This window comes from Hippocampus comes, unplaced genomic scaffold, assembly GCF_001891065.2.
Source record: "Hippocampus comes isolate QL1 unplaced genomic scaffold, H_comes_QL1_v1.1 scaffold156, whole genome shotgun sequence".
Lineage (NCBI taxonomy): Eukaryota > Metazoa > Chordata > Actinopteri > Syngnathiformes > Syngnathidae > Hippocampus > Hippocampus comes.
In genome coordinates, this window is record NW_017805744.1 from 5086543 (window position 1) to 5112899 (window position 26357).

The window sequence follows — 26357 nt, forward strand, 5'->3', positions numbered from 1 at the left end:
ACAAAATGGTATGGAAGTGAGAGACAAGAATGTAAGAGAAAATAACCCGTGTGTGTGTTTGTAATGTAGCAATAGGCTCAAAATATTCCACTGAGATTTTAGAACATTTTGCACTGTGTTGTAAAAGGCTCTGTAAATAAAGATGTATTTTATTGCACTGTGTTGAAATTCCCACACTGTCTGTCACTCTGTCAATAGACGCAAACCTTTACTATCTTAGACGTCGGCATTTCTCACCGGTATTAGATTTGGTCAGAAGGCTGTATACTTCAGCAATGCGCATTTTAGTTTGAGATGGTTCTGAAAAATGCATGAGACTTTGTTTCTTTTGTGATTTGAAATGGGTTACTTGGAGCGAGGCGGGGAAAACAGGGATAGAACATTTGAGTTCATGGAGGAAAATGTGCTGAGTTTAGTCTGGAAAGTAAAGGACAACAGGATTTGATGATAATGTTTGGCATGTGTGAAAAATGACTATACACAGGTTGACCTCTTAGCTTTTTTTTCCTCTTCTGCACGTGTAATATACAAGATGAAAACTTTTGTACATCCATCTAATTCCGTATTATAGTTGGTGAATAGTCGAATTTCTGGGACAGGCCCAGAAAGCAACCACACCCATTGTGACTCTTTTTGCGCCGATCAAAGGCTTCGACCTGCGCTGAGGGAAGTGCGACAAAGTCATGTGAACGCTAGTGTCATGACTCATGTGCTATCACTATAGCAATCAGCAGCAATTAACTAGAAGTAGCAGCCCAACTCACAGACGCTGGTGCCAGCCACCATGCATGTGTGTTGAAAATTGGTCATAACTTGCTCATGTCGAAACTTGTAAAGATTAAGAAGTTGTGTGTTACATACACTTTACAGGTTTACAGTATGACCATAAACAAATTTCACTATACATACTGTAATTCAGGCTATGATCTTAAGGAAGTGTTATGTGAAATATAGACATCAGTGTTACTTGTGTACAACAAATTTCAGTCATTTGACCAGGTTAGGCTGGTTGAGTAATCTCAGGCCCTATTAATTATTATACTTTACAACATCTCATTCATGGTCCGGATTAAACAAGTTTGCGGACCTGATCAAGCCATACGTTTGACACTCCTGGTCTTGTGTGTGTTCACAAACCGAATGACCAGGGGTTTATAGAAATTCTGGAAAATTCTGTTTTCAAAAAGCTTCTGTCATGCAACCCTTTGAAATTCCGTGTTGAGTATTTTCTCGAGTAGACATTCCGGGAAATCAACAGAAAAACACTATTGCAAGCATAAGTGATTACCCCACTTCCTTGAGGCACATCTGCTGATTACAAGCTGAATGTTGATGAAGCAAATCAAGCCTAAATCTTACCGAACATATTCTGGTTGCACAACGTTGGAACTACTTCCAGCACACCATTCCAGCTAAAGTGTTTACAGGAATCAAAATCATCGCCACCAGCTGATCTACAGGCAGTGACTGTGTCTTTTCTACTATCGTCTATTTAATATTGAAAGCACTGTGATTAGCTGCTGCCAAAAGACACACAGGATAAACGATGTTTAGTCTTGCTACACACTGACAGATGTCTTACAGGCTGATTCATTCAAGTATAACATCGGAGAGTTCCAAGATTAAATCATTGGCTTGTGAATCCAAGACAGAAGAATGAGTGAGTGCCTCCATTATAATGCTCTCAAAATACAGAAAGCAATAGAATAGTCAGCAATGGATTGCCGACCCTGAACACAGTCTAAGAACCGACCTCCTGCCTCAATGCCCTGAACTGGGTGGTGGAAAACCCGATGTAGTTCCGTGATAAACGGACGGAAGAGCTCAGGCCATGCATTGACGGGTCAAGAGACTCATGATAAATGCAACCTTGCAACTATCATGGGCGGATGTAAACGTTTGCTGGTCAAAAATCGACAAGCATTGGTGAAAGAATTGCCTGCAAAGTCTGGGCTCACCTCCATAGCGTGACGGATGGGGTAAATTTAGTTTCCGGCAAAGGGTTGGGGTAAGTGGCACCCCCATGCTAGCAGTTTGAGAATCCAAGGGGGGCGTCCCTTGGGTGCCCAGCTGCTCAACACGCTGGCCTAATCTTTCAAACTGTTGAGCCTACAGGGCAACCATGCCATGGAGCTCTGTTAGCGCGCTTCCCTGTTGACTCAACATTGCTATATTTGTCTGAGTCTGCGAAATCCACGGTGGTCGGATTATTCTGTCCGAACCGAAAAATGTTTTGGATTCCAGGAATGCAGGCTCAGACAAAGCATGATAAAAAAAAAAAAAAAAACATTTATTCCAGAAAAGCGCATCGACAAAGCACAAACTAAAATCGCCGGTCACAAGGAGCCAGGAAAATAACAATGCAAAAAAACAAAAAAGTGCTTCCAAAGGCAAGGTAAAAGAGAACACCACAAATTCAATGGAATATCACAAGTTCAATAACGCGAAACCAAAGATCAAGATCGATAAAAAGGAACAATGAAAATACAAAGTATTTTGATAAAATGAGAGCAACTATGAAAGAGTGAGGTCTAGAACACTACACTTGAAGCACAACAGCGAACAAGGTCAATAAATCTGACAAGAGACTAGGCCACTTGGCAGTCCTTGGCAAACATGGAACAGGTGCGCCCGCTGGAGGGAAACGCCCTTCAGTCCAGCTGGGGCTGAAAACAAAACAGACAGGCAGACATGACAGACAAAGACGGCGTGTGAAAATATAAAATGAAAGTCACAGATACATTTCAAATATCGTAACATTAAGCAACAGAAAAACCATTACGTTGACTGACTAGTTTAATTCAGCAAGTGACTGTCTTGATTGCAATATTGCTCCAGTACATCTCTGGCCTTTCGCTCCCATGTGCCAGTGATGATGTTCCTATGATTAATGGCTCCGAGGTGGAGGATGTCCATAAATTAGTTGTTATTTCCTCATTTTCCACAGGCTCTGCTCAAAGTGTTAATTGGCTTTCAGTGAGTTGAAAGACACCAAACCGTGATTAAAAAAACAGTCCCGAAGACTTCTCTTTGAATTAAAGGCATGTGTAATCAGTTGACAACAAAGGAGTCGTTTGTTTTTCCATTGTTATGGTGATGCGTTGTGGGCCACACATCACAGTCCACAGTTCTGAGGTTGGGGGTTGGAATCTGAGCTCCTGCTTTCCTATGTGGAGTTTGCATGTTGTCCACAGGCTTTTCTCCAGGTAATTCTTCCCACATTCCCAAAACATGTTTGTTGGGTTAATTAGACACTAAATGGTCGATATACGTGATTATGAGTGTGAATACTGGTTTGTCTATTGGAGCCCGACTAAAGATAGCAATCACATGACGTCAAAAAACGTTGCCAATTGATCCGACAGCCATCATATATCACGGGGCAGACCAACACTTGGGGTTCATTTTTTTTTTGTAATGTTTGCATCCATTTTGTTTGCTGTGATTGCAGCATTTCTTTCTGTGTTTTTTTCTGCATTTCCATCTTTTTTATTGTTTGCAACATTTCTATATTTGCAGCATTTCTGGCGTGCAGTGTTTTTGTTTTGCAGTTGTTTTGTGTGTGTTTTTTTTTTTTTTTTTAGTTTGCCTATGTGTATTTGTATTTTTTTTGTTTTCGTTTTGTTTGCATCTATTTTTTTTTTTTTGCAGCATTTTTGTCTTTGCAGTCTTTGGTTGTTCGCTGTACCTTTCTAACCACAGGTGAAAAGGATATGGTAGTAGTCCAGTCAATGACAAGTAGCTACCGAAAGAAACTAATGCAGAAATCTTTACTCATTGCTCCATGTCGAACTGCACAAACCTTGTGACTGAAATGCATCTATGACAACTCGAGTCAGAGAAAATGCAAATCAAAATCCTTTTTTGTAAAATGTCTGGCTGAGGGTTTGATCAAACTGGTGGAAACAAGAACAAAAAAAAAATGCATTGGAAAACTGGGTGGGGAGAAGATATTCATAAAATGTATTCAATCATTCTGCTCAGTCGTCCACGTGGCTATTGGCAACCAGCTGACAAGTACTGGCAAAGACTCAAGACATAATATGACATCACACTTTGACAGTTCAATGTCCCAAAATGTTACATATACAGCAGAGTAATGCGGTTCCACTACAATGTCACATGTCCGTCGAGCAAAGGCAATGTTTAAGCTTGTGCCAAAGAAGATAACTTCCATTGCTCAAAGGCAACATATTGAAATTGCATATGCAAAAACAGAACACAAGGAGATATGCACTCATTCGCAGGCACTGCAACTTTATCCTTTCAGACGCAACACTTAACTGCTGATGGAAGTCAGACATTACTGCCAACTCAGGCTTAAGTCAAAAGAAAATGAAGCTTGAAACTCAATACGTTTCATCCAAGAATGTCACAAAGGCACAAAATACAATTACATAAATTGAGCCAGTCACGTACAAAAACAAATGTGGTTTTGCATTGTTCACAGAAGGAAACTTTCAAAGTGTATTAGATCAGGGGTCTTCATTTGTATTCCTTGAGGGCCCATCTATTCCGTCTCTCCGGGCTGCGAACACACCTTATTCAAAAGACCAGATAATCAGCAGGGTCTTCATAAACTGGATATCGATCCTGATCATTTGAATCAGCCGTGTTGTAGCAGGGAGAGATGGAAAACATCCAGGAAACCGGCCCTCGAGGAACAGAATTGAAGACCCCAGCTTTAGATAATGAAGATGTATTACGGAGTGTCTGCATCTGTCCTGTAATGGATGCGGCAGTTCAAGATTGCAGACTGACTAAATACATTTCCATGACATTTGTATAGTGTGAGGCCATGACTCGAATCAGCACTAAGGAAGTGATTTCTGTGACAACAGCAGCCGAAGGCCAGAAACAGGCCTTTTCTAAATTAGATCATGACACTAAGCACCATTAGGCAGTAACCCGGGACTCTTGCCATGAACGGCCCGGTCGCCCGGTAAATTTGTAAGAAACCAAACTTGACAAGAGATGTTTCGGATATCTGGGCTTGCTCCAAAGAAAGGCCATAAACCGTATCTCACCCTCAGAACAGCTCAAAACAGCAAACCATTTGTCATCTTTGGGTGACATCCAGAGGACAACAGCCTAAACTGAATGCATCTAACTTTTCTGTTGTTTGCAATTGTTCTTTCCTCCCCGAGCCATCACCTTATTGTGGTGGACAGGTTTGTATGTCTCAATGATCTTTGGAGCTAAGTTGACTGACGCTATAGGCCCCTGGTAGGTTCACCCATGGCGAACAGGTACTTGGTCATGGACCGAACAAAAGCATGGCTCAAAAACCCCTGATGACAAGAAACACATGAATAGTCTGTGTCCTACCTGTGACTTTGAGCTGTGTTGTCCTCCGCACCAGTCTGGATCCATACTGCAACTCACAGGTGTAATTCCCCCCATCCTCCTCCTCTACCTCTGGGATCCATATGTGTGTATTGTTGACGATAATTGAACTTCTCCATTCGACCCGCTCACACTCCTGACAGGGCACACATATGACTGATCAAACGGCAAAAGAAAGGGTGAAATGCTCTCATCTCAGGTGTGTCCGTGTGACATACCTTGTACCATGTCATTTGAGGTTGTTTGTACGGAGCCAAATAGTCATCTATGTCACGACATGTGATCATTTTGCTGTGGGTAATCTCGGCTTTCTCCAGATAGCGGATGTTGCTGCTGAAGCATTTCCCCTCATCACTCTCCTCCACAGTCATGGACATAGACACCTTCATGCAGTATGTTGAGTTCCTAAAGAGACAACAGACATCAAGGTTTAAAGATGATGACTTCATTGAAGAATTTATGCTTGGATTGATCACTTTTGCTGTACTGCCTGTCCTCATTTTGGTCATGGATGAGCTGCAGCCTATCCCAGCTGTTTTAAATTTGAAATCTCACTGGCTGTATCTGAATTCACAGGCCGGCTCCCCCGAAGGCTGCATTTGTGGCCGCATGATGCCACTTCCAACGCGACTCGACCGCACGGGGTGTCCAAACTCACATTAAGCCTGTCCAATTTCGCCACGGCTACATGAGGAGAAGCCTTTGAATGCGCCAAAGGACCCAGGCTGCAAATTGTCTTTCTAGAATTTGGAAACCACGTGTGGTCAAGTCACGCCTTAATTGATGTCATGCGGCCGAAAAATGTGTCCGAAAATGCAGCTTTAGGAAGACGCAACATGTGAATTTGGACACAGCCAATGAGTGGCAAACGTTTGCAAGGGTCTGCCCAAGTACATGTTACACCACTAAAAAAATTGTGCAAACTCAAGCTAGGATCTGCACGATTCAATGATGCAGCACATTATTGGATGTCAAAATCTCTCAGGGTAATTTAGTGTGTGTGCGCGCATGTGTGTGTGTGTGTGTGTGTGTGTGTGTGTGTGTGTGTGTGTGTGTGTGTGTGTGTGTGGGTGTGTGTGTGTCTTTCACAGTTTATTATGCGGAAATTCCTAATTTAAAATTATTTTTGTTCTTATGAATCAAGGTAGTTTGACATTGTGCATCTTGGGCAAAGGATGCGTGTTTGACGGGTTTTTTTCCAATGGCAGCTCAGTTCTTATTTGTGCGGTTGCATGCTCTGAAGAGGTTCAACATTTGTTTGCAGAATACTCAGAATTGATGAATCAAAGATTTGTGATGCAAAAATATGTTGTGTGTGTGTGTGTGTGTGTGTGTTGTTCCAAGTTCACCTCTAGACACAAAAGACCTCCTTGATATCTGTTATTTTCACTTCACGCACACACGCGCGCGCGCACACACACACACAAGGATTTTTCCAGTCAGTGACTTAAACAGGACCACTGAGCATGAAAAAGAAGAATGAAAAGCCTTTCATCCATCTATCTCTCAGTTTGTCTCTTCTTCATCAATCCATCTCCAGCCAGCAGTTTTCTCCTCCAGTGATTCACTTACCGTTAGCAGCATGTTCCTCTCAGTTTAAAAACACTATCATCTGTGAACCTTTATATTTGTTGATCTTGCTGCAGAGTTAATGGTTTTCTTTTTTAACGGACCGTACTGTATTATTTCAAAATATCACACATATTGACTTTGGACACGATGACTCAGTTTTCAGACTTGCCGAAGTCTGATTTTATCACATCTTCCTGCACATGGCTTGAGATGGATCATTTAATTTCACACCATAAGCGTGAATGTGAATTAAAAGGAAAAAAAAAAAATTGGATCCCCCCTCGCAAGAGGCACTGAATAAGAACATTAAACTGTAAAAATAAAAATATTTATGGTAGAACATTATTCACACTTCACATACATATATAGGCACACGTTCTTGAATCTTTTATGGTATTTGTTTATGTATGCCTATCATAGACACGGCGTTATGAAGCACTAAAATGCTTTCATTCAAACCCTTTCTGTTATTGAAACGATTGTGTTCTGATCGTGTGTCATGGTCCGCCCCTCTCTGCTCATCGAAACAAAAAAAAAAGGTTTGTTTATCACCCAACAGTGACAAAATCCTCTAGCTAATACAGTAATGTACATTTAAATGTGTATGATATCTCACAATAAGCGGCTCAACCTTCAACACTGCGTCAAAAGCATGTTGTGCATGCTATGCATCCTTTCTGAATGTTAATTTTGTTCCGGCCTCTATCAGTATTTGGCTGCATATTTCTAATGTGGTGCGGATTTCAGCTACCAAAGCCACACAAAGCTTACATAGCTTTGTGTGGATTTGGGCGAGTCCACTAAACAAAAGGCTTCAGTAGCTTCTATTTTACATGCACTCTTTATTTCTTAAAGTTGATGGTATAAATACGGTAAATCAGAAATTATCATTTTGATTTGGTCAAACTAAATTGGCGGTAAAGAATATGCAGTTTCAAACCCGACAACAACAATGCATCAAATAGATTGGAGCTATGAATGTTTCTTGATCCATTTTGATCGATGCAGATAGTTATGAATCAAAAAGGAGACATACATCACCTGACATAATAAAGTTTAGAGAACATTCTCAATCAAATCAAATACAGCGCTTGCTTACCATTGCATTTTTCAACTATGGTGTTTTTTTTTTTGGGGTGGGGGGGGCAGTAACTGACAGACGATCTGATGGACTACTGGCATACCGGTGAAATTTACCCACGGAAGTGATGATGCTAGTGAAGCTAAAATCGCATGACTGCAGTTTAAATTCACCAGTAAGTTAGTGGGTGTTCATGTCAAGGCCTGATTGTTTGATGACTTTTATCCGAATCTGTTCCTTCCCTCGTCCATTAAGGAGAAATTCCTCCTTTTAAATACCTTAATTGAGGACGTAATGATGATAAAATGAAATTAAATAGATGTGGTGTTTAAATATGATACTTCTTTTATATCTTTTATAACACACTTCACTCATCACTATTTCAGACAATTGTGGCAGGCAGTATGTTCTTTTTTTTTTTTTTTTTTTTTTTTTTTTTTTACATTGATGCCATGTTGATGCATAGAAGAGCCAGAGCCAAACTTTTTTTTTTTTTTTTATATTTGCTACATGGGCACATATCCATGTAGACGCACAAATCCTCTTACCAGCATAAGCTTTTCCAATAACCCTACTTACCCCATTTTCCAAAATTGGAAAGCAAGATTCACATGGATACTTTCAGCTCCTTTGCACCTCCTTAACTATCTACTTTGTATTACATTTTGAAGAGATGGACTGATAGCCCTAAAGGTGACTCTGAATTAATTGTATCCAGTCTTTACCAGTACAACTACTTTGGCTTTGTTAATATCTCCTTGATGGATCATTGTTCTTTAGCCCCCTTTGTACATGTGTAGATGTCCATTTCCCAAATGTTATGTTTTTATTAAAGACCTTTTCATAAACTGATACGACAAGCATAGTCAGACACCTCAGTGGACTAATTTCCACCTAGGCGTATATAGGTGGCTGCATCTAGACGGGTCAGCACACCCTGCATCGTGGATGAATGGATCAGGGTACAGGTGGATTCAACACATTAGGCCTTGACACTGCTTACTATATGTGACCTCAGTTATGACTTAAGTGCAACATCAGACACACTAGTGTTGTGCTCCCAGGAAGAAGAGTGACTCACTCATCTTTTGGTCTGTTTCATACACCTCTCCCTTGTCATTCCATGTCACAATGTCCATCTCAAATTTTATTGGCTGAGTAGCATCACTTTCTTGTGAATTTCCATTGCCATGCAGTGCTATGGTAAAACGCTCAAAAGCTACACAGATCACAATTTCTGGTAAAACTATTTTTCTCTAAAAAAGTGGTCAAATTGTAAGCAGTCATCAAAGTATTCCGCAGCAGTAATAGGGCTGGGTCAATATAAAGCAGACCTGGATTATACCTGTGTTTTATGGTCCAGGGAGCACATCAAGCCTATGCACAATCGCTGTCATAATAGGATTTCAATAAGCAGTGTATTTATTTTGAAAGTGGTGCCTTTATTCTCTGGGCGCATGTGTGAGTGGTATGAGCGAGGAAAGGAACAAATTGTGCCTTCATTGTGGCTAAAAATGCTACAGGGTATTTTCTCAATCCAATGGCTCCTTCATCCCTTTGATGACTGTGTTGTTTTGCTCTTTGGCTAAATCTATTGCCAGACCTACAAATTCACAACATGCGAAAAACAAAGTTGCCCTTGTGAACTCCCTGACCAATTCTGGATGTTGCTTAAAGACCCCTTCACAGTTTGTAAATAATTTGGCGTCATTTCCAGGGTGTGGCTTCGGTGGGGGCAAAAACATCTTGCCTGAAGAATCCCCCAAATAATGACAAACTTAAAATAATTTCAGTCCCAACTAAGTCTATTACCCATATCATTGTCTATGCTGAAATTGATAGTACATTTCATGATAGTAAATTTTATGTAAAATGAAATAGCGTTGTACCATAGCCGTGTGCGATTTCTCTGACAGCCAGAAGCGGGGATACGGTAGAATTTCAAGTTTTTGTTTTTACTTTTATGGTCTTGGCAACCAGAAACACAACCCGATGACATTTTTCAAATTAAAAAATGGTTTTGTCTACTCCTATCTTCGGTTTTTTTGACTCCAGGTAACACTGTGACATCATCGTGACGTTGGCCAAGAAAGGATCTAAAGGCAGTATCCCATTGAGCTCCGAATGTTGTTGTGAAGGTCGCAAATGTTGATTTGTCAAATTTCTGATGAATGTTGACAAAAATCAGCAACATTTACTTTCACCGCTGTGATGGATTCCAACAATACAAAACATTGAACAAAACAAACAAACAAAAAAAACTTATTACAAGTTGGTGCAGTCTGGCCCTTGGCTTCAAATTTCTCTTTCACGAACTGTTTACAAATGCTGAAGGCTGTTTTGGAGACGCCCTTGTTACCGAACGTCCTTGCAACAAGAAAAAGTGAAAAAGTGTTTGTGAGAAATAAAACAGTTTGCCAACATGTTTGCAACCTTTTACAAATCCCAACGAAACCCCAAATTCACTACGTTCACAAGCATTTACTGCTAGGTGAAATACAGTTTTAAGGGACATCATGTTGGCAAAGATGTAAATCGCCAGTCCTGATAGTGATTCATGATACCAGTCACTGTTTTTGACGATTCAAAGTCAAATGTAGACCAAGGAAATAAGTGGGTGTTTGAAAATAATTTAAAAAAAAAGATTACGGAAATTGAAGTGAACATAATTTCATTATTTTTTCACTAGGTGAACATAATTTCACATGTATGTATTCCTATAACATATTTGTTTTGACAAATTTTGGACAAATGAGATGCATTGTCCTTCTTGCATTGTACAACAGTTGAGTGGAGAAACAGTTTTAATGCAAATGACAACAGAAACCATAACAAATTTAAATTAAACCGTCAACATAATCATAGAACCGCAACACCGAATGGATGAAAGCTAACGTGACTCAGCACAAAGTTGAGCTCAGGTATATTCCACAAAGGGTTTATGCACTGCACTCAAAATATTGTGAAGCACCTTTGTGCTGTGGCAGAATTATCTCAGAAAAAAAAAGCCAATTGCCTGAAATGTAAAATGAATTCATCACCCAATCATCTTGTAATCCACCGTATCAACCTTGTCAATAAATCAAGTGTCCTCCTTGCAATTACCTTCCACTGCTCAGGCTAGGCTGCTGCAGGGCACATTGAGTTATGGTGCTAATAGAGGGGGATGTATCCTGGCCAGCAGGCAGCGTGTTTATACCTGGATGGAGCTGCAGATTAATTTGACTATCAATCTAACTAACAGGCAGCAAGGGGGAGGATGACACCTGCGCACATTGAGGCATCTGCACAGAAAAGCGCATACATTTAAACTATGGCAAGATTTTATGAATTGCATTTTCCATTACATGAGTCAGTGATCGTCCTCTGCTGTTTTTATTTTACCAAGACAATCAATAAACATTCAATTTATTGAGTGACGATGAAAGTGATAGTTGTTGCTTTTCTCTTAGTGGGTGTCAATGTGGTCGGTTCTTTTAAAAATTTGCTGGGAAGGTGGTGCTTCCCCCTCCTTGATCTTTGCAGTGGCCTGAATCGATCTGGAGTTTATGGCAGTCATAAAAATAGGGCTTTTGCCTGAACCTGTTTTAGATTATAACAATATTACACCGTCAGATAAACCACTGCATTAGGTATCCCAGAAAGAAAGAGATTACCAAGCATTATCTTATTTCAGTCAGGTTATCCATATCCATATATCAGTGCTATAAAATAAATGAAATGTTAAAAAAATTGATTGAAAATCTTAAAATACATCCCCCTTCTCTCTCTCTCTCTCTCTCTCTCTCTCTCTCTCTCTCTCTCTCTCTTTCTCTCCACACTCTCTCTCTCTTTCTGTATATACACACTGTGTACATTTATCTAAGGACTGCAAAAGATCTAGTATAGTAGGACAGCTTAGTGTACTATGGAAACATAAAAAATGAAAAAAAATAGCAACATTTGTGCCGCACCATTGTAATAGATTAAGTCCATATCATTCGATTCTGCACCTCATCATTTCCAGCCAAGGCCAACAATCACTGGCAGTGCAATAAGTGTCATGTCCTCCATGTAATGAGGTGGAAAGGAAGGCTTTGAAAGTTGGGCTGGTGAATTGGCATGTGGCAAATCGAATTTTCTTGCAGGGGCTCAGAGGCCTTTCTGCCAGAGAGATTTCTTATTCATGCACGTACTGAGGTGAGGAGATTTAACTATTAACATTAAAAATATTGACCATAGATAAAGTCGTGGAAAATGTCTGCCAGGCGATCCAGCTACATCGATTGCCCTGGACTTGTTGCTGTCAATGCTGGCCACACATCGACACAATATATATATTTTTTATATGACTGTATTCATCAATATAATAAATATAATTAACAAAATAATTGCATCCTCAAAATTCCTAATATCGTTTGAATTTTTATTGAAGTTTGAGTGTTCTTTTTAATCAACTATGACTCTTTTTTCGCTCAGATGCGTCATCTTGAATCAACCCGGGGATTTCTGTCAAGCGCACAGCGTAGATCGTGGCAGCGAGGAAGAGTAGATTTTTAAGACCACTCAATGCCTTTGTTTGCGTGTAGATCGTATTGACAAGAAGGTTGCCATGTCTAGTTGTCACACTTCTGTTTGTGACCAACGGGTGGCACTGTAGGGCTCCAACTGCAGCGTCACACCTGTTGGTCATTACGTCATTAGTTGTATAAAAGGACTCCCGCCCGACCACTCATTGTCAGGTCATTGTTTGTTTGCTCCTGTCACATTTAGGTCATGTTTGTTTCTAGCTCATGTTTTTGTTCATGTCTCGCTCTTGTTCTCGCTCTTGTTCTCGCTCATGTTACGGTCACAGTTAGTGTTTAGTGTCAGCCATGGTTTTTGTTTGTTACTTTGGATTTTTGCTTTCTTCGTGTCTGAGTTCTGGATTTAGTTTTTCTCTTCGTTTAAAATACAATTCGTCAAGTACACCCTGGTCCTCCCTCTCGCTTGCTTTTTTGGGGTCCATCACGAACGTGACAATAGTCTTTGAAATATAATGGGAAGATGGCAATTTGTCGGCACATCGCAACTGGTATCACAAACATCAGCAAACCTGAATGAATCAAGTGCAAGGTCGCAGGACAGGGACAGACCAAAAAGGTGCTCCTGCCTTATTTATTCAAAAACTCGATTATTAATCCCCTTGTGCTCAAAGAATTACTTCTTACTGCGTACGCACGTTTTGTGCACAAATTTGTGCATGCGCATGGTTGGTGAATTAGGCCCATTGAGAGCACGCACAGAAGTGTCTTGGTGCCAAACAACATGTAGACCAGCTGATATGTTTGGAAAAAGACCGTGTAAGCCTTTGGCAAAATTGTTGGTTGTTCTTTATACAGATCACAGCAGCCGGTTAATTTAATGGGAAAATATATAAATTTAATATTTGTGTATATTCTTTTGACTCACAAAGGAGAAAACAGTAATCCCTCATTTTTTGTGGTTAATTGGTACGGGATCCCCTTGCGAAAAGTGAAAACCCGCAAAGTAGTTTTGCTTTTCCTTCAACTGACTGGACATTCCATTTGTATGGTCATGATCAAGTCACAAACATCCATAGTTGGTTTTCACATGGGGCTACGTAACGTGGACTCTACTGATGAGTACTGGGTCACTGCTGAAGAGGCCAACTTCAAGATAATTAAAAGGTTTGGGAAGGAAATCATTCCCACACTACTTTTAGTGAGTGAGACCCTTTTGTCACACACATGAAAGGCCTACTTTGAATATTAAAATCAAATCAATAGCCTCATTATATACACACAGCAGTCTCTGTAACGGTAGACCTCACTGCAGGTGGTCTTTGCCTCTGCACTCCTTTGTCTTTAAGCCTTCCTCCATATCACCCGAGCTCAGATTGTGCAGTATTTTAGAACACCAATAACAAAAAAAAAAACCCAAAACGTTGCACTTCAATGCAATTAAACCTTTTTTTTCTTTTCTCAAAAGCATGGCTCAAGCTCTCAAGCTGGCATGAACTGGCACGTGGCCCTAACTGGCATGAGAGTGGTTCTGACTCAATGGCTGCCAAGTCATAGAGGACTGCCAAAGACACTTCAAATGACCGCTCTCTCCTTCGCTCCTGTACTGCCTCTTCCATCGTCATTGTGCGGGCCTGTGCCTGCTTGCTCTCGTTATTGTTAAAAATCTGAAGAAGAGAAGGTTAAACATTTGTCTGGCATTACAAAATACTCTTGTGACTGTGTGTAAGTTTCTTTTGTGTGAGCTTTCATGGAAGTGTAATTATCCCGTACAGGAAGACAGGTGGTTGTGCTTACGAGAAAGACCACATGGGAGCAGTTGAGATAGAAGAAGGCTTCAGAGGCGCACACATCCCCAAGAAACAGATGGCAAACAAATCAGCTGTTCGTTTGAATTCATTGACAAAAACTAAATGGCAAAACAGCCTCATGCAATTATAAGTGACAATGACACCGACATTTCAGAAGAGAAACGTCATTTCAGTTCAGACATTTGAACAATTTTACTTTTCCAATATTACGGAAACATTTTTGGGGAAAGCATTTCCTTTTCAATTCTGGTTGAGTCTGGAACCCTGATTTCAATTCCATCAAACACCTTTGGCAAGTATAATAGTGATTATGAACCAGGCCCATAAATCACTGCTATCTGTACTCCCAAATCATCCTCTGGATGTGGACACGCTTTCCTACAAGCTGTGATGGGGAGCAACTCCAAACCGCTTGCATGTTTAGATCCGTCAGCGTTGATCCATCGACCATACTTTCATTTCGTCCATAAAAAATATATGGGTTATTTTTTTGAAATGTTGGCAACTAAAACTGCTGGGTGGCATTTTGTTACTGGATGGACAGATGGCACTACGTACTTCAGAATGTGAGGATAAGAATCATCCAAAAATGGAGAAGAATTCACATAAAAGGTGAAAATGTGGGTTGGAGTAAAATTGTGTTTCCTCTGTAAAAGCGATATTAAATTTTGAGAATGGACAATAGTTGTTCCGCATTATGATGAGGTTTCACTGTTTCTGCCCTCTGTTTACAGTATGGGAGATACCAGATCATTTCGATCTAACAGAAAGGTACTTTTAAAGCCGAGCACTCTATTTCAATTCTTTAATTTTCATTGACTCGAAGCAATAGGAGTGCAATTCTTGTACTTCCAGTGTGTATGTAACAGACCGAGCACAGCTTTTTCAAGACATATCATGCCTCTGAATACATTGTATAAAAATGCCGCGGGATAACCTAAGGAACATGCCGCCATTAAATCATTTGAAGAGGGATTGTTGTCTGCTTGGAATTGTTGTCAGTGAAAGGTAAAACTGAGTTACATGCTGCTTGGAATTGTTGTCAGTGAAAGGTAAAACTGAGAACAATAAGTAAGAAGATGTAGCCATCAGTATGATCCATCCATCCATCCAATCCATTTCTTGTACCTTCTCCTTCATTCCTTATAAGGGTCATGGGTGAGCTGGAGCAAAGCCCAGGTGAATCTGGCCAAGAGGTGTGGTGCACCCTGAAATGATTGCTAGGCAATCGACAGAAACCCAAACACATTCACACCAATATATAATTTAGGGCAGGGCTGCCCATTGCGTCGTTCGCAATCGACCAGTAGCCTAAGAAGGGGGTGCCGATCAATCGCATGGCATTAACACTCCCAGTTTTTATGCTATTTATATAACTGTCTATCAATGGCAGTGTATGATTTAAACAAAAGAAAAAAGTACACTCCGTCATGTCAGCCCTTGTGAAATTTGTCACTTAATTGGCATACAGGGCAGTCGGTTTTCAACCTATTGCATTCCCCAACGAGTATGCGCATTACAAGGCCGCTAACTGGGAAAACTAGCAGTTTCCATTTGGTTCTGTCTACTCTAAATTTAAAAATTAAGCATAAAAATGATTGGGGGAACAAATACGCCAAGTATTTCCATACACAGTGAGAGGAAGATGTTTGTTCTGCGGCCAGCTCTGTGGCGGGTGGTCTCGGACTTGCTGCAGAGTGGGCAGGCCAGGAGGAAGCGGGTGATGTGTGGTTTCCCCAGCGCTGGAGAATGACCTGCTGGGAGGAGCCTTCCATTCGATGGCGCATGTCACGACTACCAAATGGTGTGTTGGTGGTGGGGGTGGCGACTGGATGTCCAGCTGACCAGTCATCATGCCGGTCGGGCCGCCCAGGGTGCTTTCTAGCTGACTGAAGGAGGGAATTTGGCGCACCATTTTTGGGCCTCTGATAAAAATATTAAGTCCAAGTACCGTTCTGACAAGAGTGATACTCATTGGGAGGTGTGTGCACGGCTCGGTATCAACAGCTACTTTCCGTCCTCCATCCGCTGGCTGTTTCCATTCAGCGCAAGTCATCAGGGTAAACTAAGTACAAAAAATGATAACGAATGCATGGTGTCTCTCAACCTCTGCTTGTAAAGTGTTCTACATTGTCAAAACCTCAATACATGACTGATTATTTTCTTGGCCAGACTGAAACGCAATCGTAAAAGGTGTTAATTTTTTAGATATACACTCAAAAAATGGCCTGTGGAACCTTCTTGAGGGACACATTTGACTTTGGCCCATTCTTTCTTTTTTTCCAGAGAGAGTATTTATTCTCTCATGTATGCTCTGTTTACTTTAATATTATTCTTTTCTGTTAATGAGGGAGGCTCAATTTTCACTTAGTTACCTCTTCTAAGACCTACAGAATGTCCCCTGACTGAGGAGCTCAGACATTTGAAGGAAATAGGTTCCTTTTTTCTTTCTCTCTTCCTTCCCCACTAACACTCCAACACAAATCCAACCTCCTCTATATAGCTTTGTGTCTTGATATTTTTTTTCAAAATTACCCTCTCACATTATGCTTTTGTCTCTTTATCCCCCACATTTTTTGCTGCAGCTTGGTTCTTCGAAAATGTTATTTTCAAGTAACTTGCTTGTTCAACTTTGCACCTTTGGCTTTGAAATAGTGTCTTCAGATTGTGCCTTTTTGTGTAACAATCTGCCCTCACACACACACACACACACACACACACACACACACACACACACACACACACACACACACACACACACACATGCTCACTGCAATCGAGGGATAACCGTCCTAATAGGGCAGAGCGTTGCCAAGTGACTGCGGGTAACGCATGCTATGAACATTTTTTTAGGCTGAAACTTTGAATTGCTAGAACAGAAGGAAATTGAAGAAGCCATAAGTTGCCACCATGTAAACCAACTGGCCATGAACATATAGAGCCAGATTCTACCTTTTGTGCATAGGAATTTTTTAGTCAGTATTTCTGTCAATCCAATTGAAGTAATTCCGATTGAAGATCTGCGGTCAACTCTGCATGTGACACGATCTATTCTGATCATGTGCTACTACATTAATCGGAACAGCTGTGGTGGAAAGGTAGATTGCATAACCTACCCCAGGAGTTGCTCATGTCTGCTCTGGAAATTGTGTCTGAGTCTGCTGTCATGTGAGGCACAGAATATGGACCCAGATGCAGACAGGACACGGCTATAGAGGGAAGGGCTGGATGCAGTAAACATGGAAGAATGCTTGACGTTGAGATGTGTCACTGAGCAACTCGAGCTTAAATACCGAGAGATATCTGTCCATGTTCAATTCTATATGACAAAATAAATGTGAGAAAATGAAGGACCATAGCACCTGAAAACCTCAAGGACCAAACGTAACACTGGATTTCTTAGTTACAATATTGTTTGTACATTTGACATATATTGCAACTGCATCCAAACTTGAAGTGCAATCTGACACTACACCTTCCTGGGATGCTTGACTTTCTATAACCTCTGGCACACGTAGGAGGAAAAATGCTTAAGTTGATGGTGGAATGTGCACAAGGCCAGTTTTGAGAGGGAATACCCACATTTTAGAGTCGCTCTACACAGAGCACATACTTTATCTGGCATGAACTTACGTATAAGACAGACTTAAGTTGATGGAGTACTCTGCGCGGGACTCTCAGCAGCCAGAAAAAAGACATACATACATAAGCAACAAGTACAAAGGTAATTGTTCAATTGAAGAACGTACAACCAGTGACCTTTGTATTGTTGCACATGATAGTAAGTCTTCGAGCAATGCATGAACCTTCTGGTATTGCAGGCTGTTGCATGTGTGCATGTGAACGTGTGTGTGTGTGTGTGTGTGAGAGAGAGAGAGAGAGAGAGAGAGAGAGAGAGAGAGAGAGAGAGAGAGAGAGAGAAAGAAAGAATGGGTAAGAAAGGGTGTTAATAACAGCCCCTCAGACAATGACAGTCACCAAGCCCTAATTAGGTTGTCATACTGAGAGAGCAGGGAACTGGGTGGGAAGTTGGGGGGGGGGGTGGCGGTTATTAAGGAGGATAGGTGTCAGGCCCTGGCAAGAATGGGAAGTGGGCGGATAGTGTGGAGGGGTACGATGGTGGTGTGAAATGGAATTTGGTGCAGACAGACCAGGAAGGAAGATGCACTGAATGTAATAAAAGGTGGGGGGAATCTGCAGATGATATGAAGATGGAGAAAGCTGGTGAGATAGAGGAAAGCAGCTTCTGTGTGGAAGAAAAAAGAAAAAAGTGAGTTGGAGGGAGGGATGGGGTAGAGGCAGTAGAAGGTGCAGAGGAGGAAGCCAAATTCAATCAAGAAGAGATAGAGAATGGTGATTTTGATTTAGCATTGGAAGGATACTGCTGTGTTTCAATTCACTCAACGGCTGTACGACCACAAATCCAAATGCAGATGTGTGAACAGTCAACTTGGTTTTGTTTACACTCTTTGGCCATTCAATAATTGCGGACAGTTGCAGCTTTGCTGTCGTACATGTGGTCTGAGTCAATCATATAACTGAAGAAAGATGATGATAGCAGTACCAATTTTAAATGGCGATGTTTCACACAAGACGACCTTTAAGTGTCTCGAAGGGCGCATGCACACATTACCTTAGTACACAGGTGTAGAAACCATTATCTTCCATTTCGGCAGACCTGAACCAGATGGAGTCGTCTTCTTTACTCAGCCTATGGCCTGAGAAGATGATGGGCTCCTGGAGAGTGTACAGAGAATTCAGTGTAGAAGGATTGTGCAAAAAGACTTGCTAGACTAGAGTTGTATTTATCAACATCCCTTCAAGGTACATTTAATTATTCATGTTTTTTTAATGTATACCTTTGGTTATCAGTTACTTTCTAAATTGAAAGCATAAAGTAATTACAGCAAAATACAATGAAAAAGCTGATGTAATTTGTCGAACAATACAATCATCTCTTGGTTTTAGCTGGTTAACAAATCTGTTTTTCAATAGTTATCCGTTGAGACCAAAATTATAATTATTAAAATGACAGTCAAGTATGTGATAGTGAGTGAGCTAAACTATATTTCTCAAATACCTCAGCATCCCCTTTGTTCTTGTACCAGATGAGGCGCAGTTTGGCATTTGTGGCCATGGTGTAGTTGGTCCGGATGTAGCTGTAGAACAAGGCACATTTCACCCTTGCTGGCTCACCGGCCAGAACATGGTACTCCTTCAGATCCACTGACCAGTCGATGCACCCATCAACTGAGGAAAGAGAAAGAGAGAATACCATGTTTTTTTCTCAAAACTTTGAGAACCCAAGAAAAGCAAAATATGAAGCAACAATGTTAGGGTGAGACTTGGTCAGCCACAATGAACCAGAAACAAGTTCCAGAAGCAGGTAATATGTCAGGATAGAATAGTATTTTCTTTCTTCACATTCTCAGGCTCCTGTGATCTACTGTTAGGACTTCCGGAGTACTCCAGAACAAATCGGATTCCACAACCGTAGAGAAAGATAAAAGTAGACAAAAAGAGAGAAATACTATGTAAAACATGTCGAGAAAACTACAAGGCAAAGTCATGAAGGACAAGAACATACAGGCACTTGGAACAAGAATCGTGACCAAGGCCGAATAATCCAACATCCAGTAGTCGGAATGAAAAAATAATTTCTATTTCATTTGTTGGACAAAGTAATCATTTTGTTGAAAGGAGATCCTGACGAGCGTCAAACCCAGAGGTATGGCGTCACACACACGCGCGGGGCTCACTAAGTGTACAAAGCCAGTCAGAAATCGATTCAGAAAGCGACGTTTCTAATTTATCTGAGGGTATTCAGGTGTTTGAAGAGTTGGAGGAAGAGGAGGTTGTTGGCAAGATGTATATTGGACCATACATGTACGAGCCAGATGCTCAGGATGCGGAAAATGCTGCACCTCAATGACCGGCCGGATATGGAGAAGAGATGCGTCCCATTGGGATTGGAAGGATGGTAAGGTATATAGGCTGCGGTTATTAGGTTGCCGTTATCGTTTCCAATTCGATGCTGCGCTCTGCTGTAAATTGCGCACAATCTGATTACCTATTTGGTCCATGTATTCCCGCTAGCACGTCATAGTGGGTTGGTGTCCTACATTGTCATTGTAGTCAAGTTAGTTCTGTTGCGTTGTTGGCCACTCCACACAAAGTATTCGCAGCGTTGTTAGTTGTACACCATTACAGAGGATTCCATCCATGAACTCATATTGTTTGACTGTTTTAGTACAGGATTACATCCAGGTACACGTACAATACTTTGAATCGTATGTTTTCATAAACAACAGCCAGAGTTATTTATTGATCAGCACACCTACCTTTTTTGGATATCTGGTTGAGAAAACAGAGGTCTTCTAAGTGATTCTAACAAAGAATGCTCATTGACACCAGCGTGAAATTCATTTGCTTTGTGAGAACGAAACTGTGTCGTTCTAATTTTCTAGTTCATTTATGGGTCGGATTCTTTTCGTTTGGCCACTCAAACAACTGTTTGGCTGAATGTGAACAGAGCGTCGCCACACAACGCCGAGATATTTCACCGAATAACTCGATAAAAAGGACGAAGAGCAGTTAACGGGACAATCAACAATGTATTACAATGGCTGACTGATGACTAGGCATTCTGTGGATGATGTCACTTGCTGGAGATTGGCGAACAAGAGCATTTTCGTTGTTAAGTGTGTTGCTATGGAGCCAATTATAAGAGTATATATATTATAGAGTTGAGTAAAAAAACAAAAAAACAACAACAACAACAACAAAATATGAAAGTATGCTTGAAATTGTGTTAGCCAAAAATATTACTCAAATGATGGTCAGCTAAGTTTACTTTGCACTAGATCAAACAGCATGCACCGCTGGAGGGAACACCCTCCACTCCAGGAGAAACTCAAACATAAACATTCAGAATCATGACACTTACACGTTTTTCTTAGTCTTCGGCTAAGATGAATGTTTTTCGTTTAAAGCGCAGGCCGCCGGTACTTGTTGCAAGGCCTTGAATTAAAGCTGTTCTGCCGAGAAGAGATAAAGCCTCCTAGCCGTCATCCCCCCGAAAATACCTCACCAGCTTCATTTCCTTATTGTTTCCATCCTCTTTGTTTCCTGGCCCCAGCAGAAATGTGTACACAAGGGGCACAAATGCAAAACAGCTGTCTGTATTTCCTGACAAATGTCTGATGATTGATGAGTAACCAAATGTCGGACCATTGGATCATGTTATATGCGCGTGTTGCTGAGTTGAGCATATAAATTAGTTTTGGTAAAAATGGACCATTGAAAGGAAAAAAAAATCCACACACAATCAGATGGATGACATTAACAAACAGAAAAAGACAACTTTTAAAATGTAATTTTTGGAATTTAATCCCCCATGGATATAGACCTCCTGATAAAGAGAGAGAAAGACAATTCATTTGATTGACGCCATTTGCGTGCTTCCATGTGACACTTTTCTCGGAAAAGCAGAATGAGCGTCTCTCTGCAAATTGCTTACGATGCACAACATTACTAGTAGAATCCATATTAAGACTGGTTAAACACATTACATCTAGTGATTAATGTTTTACCTATAGTCATGTAAACAATTACGATTTACCAATACCTGAAATGCTTTGCAATGCAGTCGTGATGCTGTTCAATGTCAATGTAAATCTGTATCTATATTCTGTTCGTACTCCATTTGGATAAAATGTATGTGCAGTTAAGTCACTGCCAATGATTTAAGGACTTCATTTGTTTGAGGCTGTGGAAGAAATTTAAAGCCCCACACTTAATTGGGAACATTTATAGATTTAGCAATAAGCATTAAGTCTGGGGAGATTTAGCATAGTCGTGCGGCACACGCTCCCAGGCGCACAGTTTAATACCAGTCATTCAATCTTTGAATCCCTTCTCACCAAACACTGCTGCAAATGTGACTGCCAAGTTACTTGTATTTAAGCAAAACTTAATTTTCATTGAGCTCCTGTGATTTTTTTTAATACATATAATAATGAATTACCTCGAACACCCATGTGCAATTTATAAAGTATATACTAATTATATCATATATTAATTGCTATATTGTTATTACTCGTTGTATGTCTGATTATCAGTTACTGGCCAACATTTATGTTTAATCCACTTATGTTACATTGGCTTGGAATCTCCACCCCAACCCTTCTGTGTGGGCTGGTTACCTGTCCTTGTGTAACACCCAATGTCACTTCTATGCGATTAGTCTGGCTCCATTTAATTCTGTCACTGTCACAGCTTCTGTCTAAGAATTGTATTGTGTGCGCTGTTGCATGTCAGTGTGTCATTTAATGTGTATTCATCCTTTTCTTGGCTTTTTTGTCATTTGGGGAGAAAGGAATGAAGGTTATTTTGGTTCCTGTCTTGCTTGTTTCATTATATCAAACCAAATCTACTGAGAAAGCTGCTAAGCCTTCCACAATAAGGGAGACTTAGGCTTCGGCGTTTCAGAATCTCTCTTGCACTCTGGCCTTCCTTGTTACACTCCACATCAAGGTGCCAAGACTAGATGAGAAATGCTTTCAATAGAACTAATCTATTGGGCATTCTCTGCACCTACACACCATCACCCATAGATGTACTGGATTTGATAGAGCTGTGTATACTTTCCCTTAAAGGTCTATTCATTCAATATATGCTAATAGTAGTCTGTATCAGATGGTCGGAGAGAAGCCTTCTACATTCTTTTACACCTATAATGATACCTCAACAAGTAAGTTAGGTTAACAAACTTATTTCATGCCCCACCCCACCCCGCCATCCAATCTTTCTAAAGAATGTCTGTGTAGAGAGCACGTTCCTTGCTGGCATGGTACAGGTGACTATTTCTAGTTATGATTGTATATCCTGATCATTTGGAAGTGCTGGCTTGTCAGACTGGAGGTTTCATAAGACTGGGACGCCAAAGGGAGTTCTCTTTATGCGGGGCTACTGTTTTCTAATGGCGCTGATAGAGAGGTACTGAGAATGCAAACCCCAGGCAACTCAAATGTTAAAGTTTTACGGCTTATTAAACACATATGCACCAACAGTCAATATATTCTTGCTTGGCCTTTACGACACCCCTACACCCAGTTTAACCTGTATCGACCTGACAGGTTTGGTGTAACAATCGACATTCAAGAACACACCGAACGCATGCACGCCCGGGCACACACACACTCAGGTAAAAAGAAAACCTCTCTGGCAAAGGTATAAATCACTCTTTATGGATTGTCAGATATGTTTGTATGATATTGTTCTCCATGCAAATGATGTGTGTGCATTTGTGTGTGTGTGTGTGTTTTATAATCGGAGAATGAATAGAGGCCAGCCAGAGTTGACCATTACGAATTAATGAGCTGACAAGAATCGAAGGTTAACACCCTGGGATGGGCATTTTGGTCTGTTGGACTGTTGGCTGTTTGTTCATTTGACATGGGTCAGAAACACACACACTAGATACAAATGTGCTTCTGACATTGCTTTGAAAAATATGCACTCTCTGACAGAGTCACGAGTAGGCCATACGATATCTGCAGGCCATTGTAAAAGTAGAATCACATTCATTCACCAGTCCTTCTTAATGTGCTTATGCATGAGTGGGTGTATTATTTTCCAGTCATGGTTACATGTAAGAATGCATGGAAGACTACAGCTGTGTTTGAATGTGTGGGTTGGCTGTTAGCATGGCATGGTAGGCAATCCCCTGCAACTCAATCTGCATATGGATGCTCTGACAACTAAAATAATCCTATACAGTATTAAAAATATTTGCATTTGCCATTTACGTGATATGCCACAAAAAAAAAATCCCTTTTTTTTTAATGAACCCTAAATTATTATACGCAAAATACTGACATATCAGTATTCAGTGTGATAATTATCAGCACACACCTTTGAAAACTGACATGAGAACTGACACTAGTGCCAAACATCAAATTCAGTGCCCGGTTCACGAAGATGCCAAATAGCGCTGAATTGCATGTTCACGCTGACAGATTACATGTGTTTTTGATGGTTTTGTTGCACATCATTTACTAAGATTACAAGCATTTACTACGATCCCTTAGTGAGTGCCGAGCTGCATGTTAACTCACTCTAACAGATCAACTGCCCTGTTCCAAAAGTGGAGAAGACTGATGGATTTAAAAGACGGTTTTGTGCTTCAGGTAGCGGTGATTTTACTTTTTATTTTTTTATCATGGAACTTCTGGTAAAAGCGCAAACTTATGTGTCAGTGGAAAATATAAAAGAACTTTGTTGTTCGGTTTAAATCATCCAAAGTGTGCAGCAATTATTTTCTATTTCTGCAATGTCCGGCACGGTGTCCTCGTGTGTGTGCTGACAGCCCATGCAAATGAGAGATGCCGCAAGCGGTGGCAGGGAAGTCTACTTCCATCCCACAACTGTGCACAGAGCCGCAAACGTCCAACTACACATAATCCTACTGCCGCAAAATTAAGCCAAATACCAAAACAAAGAAAACTCCACCAATGCATACAGTTAGACTGCGCTTTGTGCCAGACTGGCATCTGGCACGAAAATAGGGCCCTTTGAGTTTTTTGGTGCAGCGTATATGATTGATGCCAGTCAATAATGCACATCTGTTCTGAAAACAAGTACACAAACAAAACTTGTTGGAAATATGTCCTTTCAGTCACTTGAACCCCCAAAACTCAGAGTGCATCACATTGTTGACTCGAGCAAAATCTGTCACTTCAGCTGGGTCACCACCGCCACCACCTCTCTAACTGACTCTGAGGAGCTGAGCCGTGCCCTCACTCAGCGGCTGACACAGACAGGAGCTTCCTAATTAAAAACTGCAGCGAATAAGTCCTTCAGTCGTCGTTCTGTCAATTTTTGAACTGTACCCAAAATTCGATCATCTTCAAGTTTTCATGATATTCAACCAGCCTGTCGAACAGCGAGGCATGTAGAAGCCCAAATTTTATATATGTGTGTGTGTGTGTGTGTATATATATATATATATATATATACACACACACACACACACACACACACACAAACTCCGTTTGTGTGGCTACAGGTCACACAAAGCTCAGACAAACACACCGAGAGATGAGCTTCTTTCCCAGAGCTGTTACTACAATAAACAACTCTAAATCAAAACCTTAAGAGCTGTTGTAAGAACCGTCTTAATCATCGACCAGATGAGCAATAACCACAAATCTTTTTGGTGCAATGAATGCTAAACTGCTGTGCACTAATGCTAACATAAGAGTAATCATGTTTGCGCTTCAGTGGATGATCACATCTTCATATAATGTGAAATAACTGCTATATAGCCTCACCCATTAGCTGATTATTTTTGATGTGCAAATACATTTTTTCATTATACATATCTTTTTAAGATTGTTTTTTCATTTTATTTCATGAGCAGTAAACATTTTTATAGGCACCACGAAGAAAGAACCTTAAATTTTGTTGCCTTGTATGACAATAATCGTGATTCTGTTACGATGATTTGCAACAGTGATCATCAATGCTAATTTCCCACTCTGCAGTGACAGTCCATCCCACTTACAGGCTGAATTGCAGTCACAATGTCTGTCCTAGAAGTCTGGGTGGTTATTCATTTTAGATTAGGTCCCGACACAGAAGTGTGTAGAATTATGAGCATAAAAGACAATTCCTAAACTGACGAGGATACGTGAACAGAGCTGAAGAGAAAAATGAAGAGAAATTAATCCCATTGCTCTGGGAAGCAAAGCACACCTTTGTCTGCAACCACATAAAATAATAACATCCCATACAAGAATTATATTAATTCTGCCATTATGTGGCGCAGCTCTACAAGCAAAGGAGGTCTAAACATCTTAACAGTGTCAATCAAAATTAATAGTATGTTTGTACGGACAAGTGAAGGTTTGACAATCACAGTGATTCTATGACCGATTTTTTCAACCACAAAAAGTAGCACATTTGGCTGCACACACAATTAATTTGCATCAAGTTTTGTCTTGTTAAATTACTTGGACAACTTCTAAGTGTAGCTAAACAAAC

The 26357-nt window shown here is 40.6% G+C and overlaps 1 protein-coding gene across 2 annotated transcripts in view; it reads right to left on the minus strand.

The window, feature by feature from the left end:
* il1rapl2 (interleukin 1 receptor accessory protein-like 2) overlaps positions 1-26357 on the minus strand; it is a 242353-nt gene that overhangs the window by 70629 nt on the left and 145367 nt on the right. For both annotated transcript variants that reach the window (XM_019884024.1, XM_019884023.1), the window contains exons 3-6: positions 19393-19562; positions 18946-19049; positions 5565-5751; positions 5329-5482 (exon numbers count right to left, since the gene is read on the minus strand). In XM_019884024.1, the coding sequence (XP_019739583.1) occupies positions 5329-5482; positions 5565-5751; positions 18946-19049; positions 19393-19562 (615 nt within the window). The remainder of the gene's footprint in view (positions 1-5328; positions 5483-5564; positions 5752-18945; positions 19050-19392; positions 19563-26357) is intronic.